This window comes from Triticum urartu, chromosome 6A (assembly GCF_056163025.1).
Source record: "Triticum urartu cultivar PI428250 chromosome 6A, HENAU_Tu73, whole genome shotgun sequence".
NCBI lineage: Eukaryota > Viridiplantae > Streptophyta > Magnoliopsida > Poales > Poaceae > Triticum > Triticum urartu.
The window spans coordinates 529,190,797-529,198,781 of record NC_141878.1 but is presented as its reverse complement, the minus strand read 5'-3'; the positions used below and the strand labels follow the sequence as shown (position 1 = coordinate 529,198,781).

The following is a 7,985-nucleotide window of genomic DNA, read 5'->3' as shown; positions in this document are numbered from 1 at the left end:
CTGGGGACCCCCCCCTTAACAGAAAGACACACACACACCCAACTAGTTGCAAGTCGGTTATCCGAGACGCAATTGGGGACCCTCAACACACACACACGCATCTCCCCCTAGTTGCGAGTCGATGGTCAACTTGCAACTGGGGGCCACGAATAAAAAACACATACACACAGACACATCCCTAGTTGCGAGTTGATGGGCAACTTGCAACTATGGGTCCTCGACAAAGACATACATCCCCTAGTTAGAAGTTGGTGGTTGACATGCAACCGGGGGCCCCCGCGCTTGACAAAAATACACACACACGCACACACTCCTAGATGCGAGTCGGTTCTTGACATGCAACTAGGGACCCAGAACAAAACACACACAGACACACACACACACATCCTCTAGTTGTGAGTCGATGGGGTAACTTGCAAATGGGGACCCTCGACACATGCACACACACCTCTCCCTTGTTGCGAGTTGATGGTCAAACTAGAAACTAGGGTCCATGAATAAAAAAAACATAGGCACACCCTAGTTGCGAGTCGATGGGCAACTTGCAACTGGGGGTCCTCAACACCCCCCTAGTTGCGAGTCGATGCTTGACATGCAACTGCGGACCCTCCGTTGATAGAAAACGCACACACACACGCACACTTCTAGTTGCGAGTCGGTTATTGACATGCAACTAGGGACCCGCCACAGAAAAACACACACAAAAACACACACCCCCTAGTTGCGAGTCGATGGGCAACTTGCAACTGGGGGTCACGAATAAAACACACACACCCTAGTTGCGAGTCGACGAGTAACTTGCAACTGGGGGTTCCTCGACACACACACACACACATCTCCCTATTTATGAGTTGATGGGTCAAACTAGCAACTGTAGGCCACGAATAAAAAACACACAGACACACACACTAGTTGCGAGTCAACAGGCAACTTGTAACTCCCCCTAGTTGCAAGTCGATGCTTGACATGCAACTGGGGACCCCCTCCCCCTTGATAGAAAGACACACACACACACCCTCTAGTTGCAAGTCGATTATCCGACACGCAATTGGGGACCCTCAACACACACACATCTCCCTAGTTACGAGTTGATGGTGAACTTGCAGCTGGGGGGCCACGAATAAAAAACACACACACATAGACACAGCCCCCTAGTTGCGAGTCGTTGGGCAACTGGCAACTGGGGGTCCTCAACAAAACACACACACCCCCTAGTTGCGAGTGCATGCTTGACATGCAACTGGGGACCCCCCTTGAAAGAAAGACACAAACACACCCCAACTAGCTGCAAGTCGGTTATACGAGACGCAATTGGGGACCCTCAACACACACACACACACACACACACACACATCTCCCCCCTTGTTGTGCGAGTCGATGGTCAACTTGCAACTGGGGGCCACTAATAAAAAACACATACACACAGACACAACCCTAGTTGCGAGTTGATGGGCAACTTGCAACTAGGGGTCCTCGACAAAGACATACACCCCCTAGTTAGAAGTCGGTGGTTGATATGCAACCAGGGGCCCCACACTTGACAAAAAGACACACACATACACACACACATCCACTAGTTGCGAGTCGATAGGGTAACTTGCGACTGGGGACCCTCAACACACTCACACACACCTCTCCCTTGTTGCGAGCTGATGGTCAAACTAGCAACTAGGGGCCATGAATAAAAACACACACACCCCCTAGTTGCGAGTCGATGGGCAACTTGCAACTGGGGGTCACGAATAAAAAGCACACACACCCCCCTAGTTGCGAGTTGATGGGTAACTTGCACCTGGGGGTTCCTCGACACATGCACACACACACACACATCTCCCTATTTACGAGTTGATGGGTCAACCTAGCAACGGTGGGCCACGAATAAAAAAAACATAGACACACACCCTAGTTGCGAGTCAATGGGCAACTTGTAACTCCCCCTAGTTGCGAGTCGATGCTTGAGATGCAACTGGGGACCCCCCTCCCACTTGATTGAAAGACACACACGCACACACACACACACCCTCTAGTTGCAAGTCGATTATCCGACACGCAATTGGGGACCCTCAACACACACACGCACACACACATCTCCCTAGTCACAAGTTGATGGTGAACTTGCAACTAGGGAGCCACGAATAAAAAAACACACACACACAGACACAACCCCCTAGTGGCGAGTCGATGGGCAACTGGCAACTGGGGGTAGTCAACAAAACACACACACACCCCTAGTTGCGAGTGCATGCTTGACATGCAACTGGGGACCCCCCTTGACAGACACACACACACACACACAAACACACACACACACACACCCCAACTAGCTGCAAGTCGGTTATTCGAGACACAATTGGGGACCCTCAACACACACACACACGCACATCTCCCCCCTAGTTGTGCGAGTCAATTTTCAACTTGCAACTGGGGGCCACGAATAAAAAACACATACACACAGACACATCCCTAGTTGCGAGTTGATGGGCAACTTGCAACTAGGGGTCCTCGACAAAGACATACACCCCCCTAGTTAGAAGTCGGTGGTTGACGTGCAACCAGGGGCCCCCGCGCTTGACAGAAAGACACACACACATCCTCTAGTTGCGAGTTGATGGGGTAACTTGCGACTGGGGACCCTCGACACACGAACACACACCTCTCCCTTGTTGCGAGCTGATGGTCAAACTAGCAACTAGCGGCCACGAATAAAAAAACACAGACACACCCCCTAGTTGCGAGTCGATGGGCAACTTGCAACTGGGGGTCCTCAACACCCCCTAGTTGCGAGTCGATGCTTGACATGCAACTGGGACCCCCCTTGACAGAAAACGCGCGCACACGTGCACACTTCTAGTTGCGAGTTGGTTATTGACATGCAACTAGGGACCCGCAACAAAACACACACACACACACAAACACACACCCCTAGTTGCGAGTCGATGGGTAACTTGCAACTGGGGGTCACGAATAAAACACACACACACACACCCTAGTTGCGAGTCGATGGGTAACTTGCAACTGGGGGTCCTTGACATAGGCACACACACATCTCCCTATTTACGAGTAGATGGTAAAACTAGAGACTGGGGGCCAAGAATAAAAAAACACAGACACACATCCCTAGTTGCGAGTCAAATGGGCAACTTGTAACTAGGGGTCCTCAACAAAAACACACTCCCCCTAGTTGCGAGTCGATGCTTGACATGCGACCGGGGACCCCCCCTTGATAGAAAGACACGCACACAAACACACACCCCCTAGTTGCGAGTTGATGGGCAACTTGCAACTGGGGGTCACGAATAAAAGACACACATACACACACACTAGTTGCGAGTCGATGGGTAACTTGCAACTGGGGGTTCCTCGACACACGCACACACACATCTCCCTATTTACGAGTTGATGGGTCAAACTAGCAACTGTGGGCCATGAATAAAAAAACACAGACACACACCCTAGTTGCGAGTCAATGGGCAACTTGTAACTCCCCCTAGTTGCAAGTCGATGCTTGACATGCAACTGCGGACCCCCCTCCCATTTGATAGAAAGACACGCACACACACACACCCTCTAGTTGCAAGTCAATTATCCGACACGCAATTGGGGACCCTCAACACACACACACATCTCCCTAGTTACGAGTTGATGGTGAACTTGCAACTGGGGGCCACGAATAAAAAAACACACACACACACAGACACAACCCCCTAGTTGTCAGTAGATGGGCAACTGGCAACTGGGGGTAGTCAACAAAACACACACACACACCCTAGTTGCGAGTGCATGCTTGTCATTCAACTGGGGACCCCCCCTTGACAGAAAGACACACACCCACACAAACACACACACCCCAACTAGCTGCAAGTCAGTTATCCGAGTCGCAATTGGGGACCCTCAACACACACACACATCTCCCCCTAGTTTTGCGAGTCGATGGTCAAATTGCAACTGGGGGCCACGAATAAAAAACACATACACACAGACACATCCCTAGTTGCGAGTTGATGGGCAACTTGCAACTAGGGGTCCTCAACAAAGACATACACCCCCTAGTTAGAAGTCGGTGGTTGACATGCAACCAGGGCCCCCCGCGCTTGACGAAAAGACACACACACACACACATCCTCTAGTTGCGAGTCGATGGGGTAACTTGCGATTGGGGACCCTCGACACACGCACACACACCTCTCCCTTGTTGCGAGCTGATGGTCAAACTAGCAACTAGGGGCCACGAATAAAAAAACACAGACACACCACCTAGTTGCGAGTCGATGGGCAACTTGCAACTGGGGGTCCTCAACACCCCCTAGTTGCGAGTCGATGCTTGACATGCAACTGGGACCCACCTTGACAGAAAATGCGCGCACACGCATACACTTCTAGTTGCTAGTTAGTTATTGACATGCAACTAGGGACCCGCAACAAAACACACACACACACAGAAACACACACCCCCTAGTTGCGAGTCGATGGGCAACTTGCAACTGGGGGTCATGAAATAAAACACACACACACACACACCCTAGTAGCGAGTCGATGGGTAACTTGCAACTGGGGGTCCTCAACACACGCACACACACATCTCCCTATTTATGAGTTGATGGGTCAAACTAGCGACTGGGGGCCACGAATAAAAAAACAAAGACATACATCCCTAGTTGCGAGTCAAATGGGAAACTTGTAACTAGGGGTCCTCAACAAAAACACACTCCTCCTAGTTGCGAGTCGATGCTTGACATGCAACTGGGGACCCCCCTCGATAGAAAGACACGCACGCACACACACGCACACACACACACACACACCCTAGTTGCGAGTCGATGGGCAACTTGCAACTGTGGGTCACGAATAAAACACACAAACACACACACCCCTAGTTGTGAGTCGATAGGTAACTTGCAACTGGGGGTTCCTCGACACACGCACACACACACATCTCCCTATTTACGAGTTGATGGGTCAAACTAGCAACTGTGGGCCACGAATAAAAAAAAACACAGACACACCCTAGTTGCGAGTCAAACGGGCAACTTGTAACTCCCCCTAGTTGCGAGTTGATGCTTGACATGCAACTGGGGACCCCCTCCCCCTTGATAGAAAGACACGCGTGCGCGCGCACACACACACACACCCTCTAGTTGCAAGTCGATTATCCGACACGCAATTGGGGACCCTCAACACACACACACATGCACACACACACACATCTCCCTAGTTACGAGTTGATGGTGAACTTGCAACTGGGGGGCCACGAATAAAAACACACACACACACACAAACACAGCCCCCTTGTTGCGAGTCGATGGGCAACTAGCAACTGGGGGTCCTCAACAAAACACACCCCCTAGTTGCGAGTGCATGCTTGACATGCAACTGGGGACCCCTCCTTGACAGAAAGACACACACACACACACCCCAACTAGCTGCAAGTCGGTTATCCGAGACGCAATTGGGGACCCTCAACACACACACACACACATGCACGCACATCTCCCTCTAGTTGTGCGAGTCGATGGTCAACTTGCAACTGGGGGCCACGAATAAAAAACACATACACACAGACACATCCCTAGTTGCGAGTTGATGGGCAACTTGCAACTAGGGGTCCTCGACAAAGACATACACCCCCTAGTTAGAAGTCGGTGGTTGACATGCAACCAGGGGCCCCCGCGCTTGACAAAAAGACACACACACACACATCCTCTAGTTGCGAGTCGACGGGGTAACTTGCGACTGGGGACCCTCGACACACGCACACACACCTCTCCCTTGTTGCGAGCTGATGGTCAAACTAGCAACTAGGGGCCACGAATAAAAAACCACAGACACACCCCCTAGTTGCGAGTTGATGGGCAACTTGCAACTGCGGGTCCTCAACACCACCTAGTTGCGAGTCGATGCTTGACATGCAACTGGGGACCCACCCTTGACAGAAAAGACACGCACACACACACACACACACACACTTCTAGTTGCGAGTCGGTTATTGACATGCAACTAGGGACCCACAAACAAAAACACACACACAAAAATACACGCCCCCTAGTTGAGAGTCGATGGGCAACTTGCAACCGGGGGTCACGAATAAAACACACACACACACCCTAGTTGTGAGTCAATGGTCAACTTGCAACTGGGGGCCACGAATAAAATACGAAACACACACACATACACACACACACCTAGTTGTGAGCCGATGGGTAACTTGCAACTATGGGTCCTCAATGAACACACCCACCCCTAGTTGCGAGTTCGATGGTTGAAATGCAACTGGGATCCCCTTGACAACTAGGGGTCCTCAACAAACACATACACCCCCTAGTTAGAAGTCGGTTGTTGAGATGCAATTAGGGGCCCCTTCACAAAAAAGACACACACACGCAACTACGGACCTTGACCGCACTCTCGTAGACCTACGACTTTCAAGATAACTACTTGCAAAAAATAAGGCGCCTGTGAAAAACAAAATTTTTGTTACTAAAGGAACTAGGCAAACAAATTGCATGTATAGTGCGGGAAGGCAAGGGTGTTTATCGTTATAAATGATAAACAAAAAAGCATTGAAAAAACGTAAACACAATTACTCCTAAAAAATACTGATCAAAAATATATAACATCGCTTATCATTATGAGAAACGCATATTCCACATAGTTTTGAAAACACACATAGATAATAAAACATCGCAAACGACGAGGCGGGGGGGGGGGGTTACTTGGTTCTTGTCAACCGCATAAACAAAAGACCGCAGCAATGTTTTGCATCAGCATACTACATAACTAGGAACATAGCTTCTCGAAAAGAAAGTGAAACTTAAAGCTTGCTGACGACAACAGTAACATTCATGTAAGACTTCTTGCTAGCCTTGAAGAACATGAAGATGCAGTCATTGATTTCCAGGGTAGTCTTTGAAAGGAAACGCCTCCACAGCTTTTTGTTGAAAGCTATACGTCCATCAGTAGACGCGCTGTATTCGACGCGAGTCTTTGCCTCCCCACTGCTTGGACGAACACCAGCCAACCCTTCTTTAGGGATGTTCAAGCTTGTCGCAACCCTCTCTGGCACTTTCTGTATCCACAACAAAGAATAGCAAACAAAAAACATAAAATTTAAAAGCTTGAAGCAACGCAAGAAAAACTACATGCATTTAAGAAAAATAAAAATTATGCATATAAACAAAATAAAGTAAACACAAAAAGCAAATTTTAATAAAAAAGAAACAACAAAACATACCTTTTGTCCAACTTGAGTGTCAGTTGTAGTAAGACAGTGTACAAAAGACACTCCTAAAGACTTGGACTTGAAGCTGAGCACCAGTTCATTGAGAATGTCCTGCTGTGCATCATTCAGGGTTAGACCCCTTGTATACTCTTTCTTTATGCTGCCACCGTCTTCATCCACATCTGAGATGTCTCCATCTATCATCTCTTCATCAGCATCCCCGTCTGAAGAGCTTCCTTCAACTATGTCCAAGTCAACACTTTGAACAACAACATATGCGTGGCGGGGACGCCTGTCCAAGTCAAAAATGACCACAACACCCTTCTAAAGAGAAAAGTCAGAAGTGAATTTCTTCCAGCCACTCCCCTTGATCCTGGTCCTGTGTGCCCCCTTCACAATGTCGACAGAGTACTTGCGTCCATGGGCTTCAATATGCATGTAGTCGCCGATAACGCCATTGACGTAGACTCTTGCATTGCATGGGACAGTCTGCAAAAAAATGTAAAAACAAAAGAAAATAATAATTAGGGAAACTGTACATAACATAAAAAAACATGACTGAATACAAAGAGCACGACCATCCATGGGAAAATACGCAACGCATTCTGACCGTGACTTGTACAAAAATGCTGCACCACTTGATTGATGCACTGTGGCTGAACTAGGAAACAAATAACAAAGTACATAAAGGCGCAAACTACTAACTGATTATTGCTTTAGACAGGAACTCATCACGAATGTTGATCTTGAAGTTGTTGTCAGCACCGCC

General features: G+C 48.9%; 1 protein-coding gene across 1 annotated transcript; it reads right to left on the bottom strand.

The window, feature by feature from the left end:
- Positions 1-6,808: 6,808 nt before the first annotated feature.
- LOC147966082 (uncharacterized) lies at positions 6,809-7,420 on the bottom strand. The gene is made up of 2 exons (XM_087528104.1): positions 7,229-7,420; positions 6,809-7,063 (listed from the first exon to the last, which is right to left on the bottom strand). The coding sequence occupies exons 1-2, from the start codon at positions 7,418-7,420 to the stop codon at positions 6,809-6,811; spliced, it is 447 nt and encodes a 148-aa protein (XP_087384230.1).
- Between the last annotated feature and the right edge of the window lie 565 nt (positions 7,421-7,985).

What these genes read in the sequence shown, in the direction of transcription:
- LOC147966082 (XM_087528104.1), bottom strand. Translation starts at nt 7,420, where the DNA reads ATGATAGATGGAGACATCTCAGATGTGGATGAAGACGGTGGCAGCATA. An exon ending in ACACTCAAGTTGGACAAAAG is followed by an intron (nt 7,064 to 7,228) that starts GTATGTTTTGTT and finishes TTGTGGATACAG; the next exon opens with AAAGTGCCAGAGAGGGTTGC.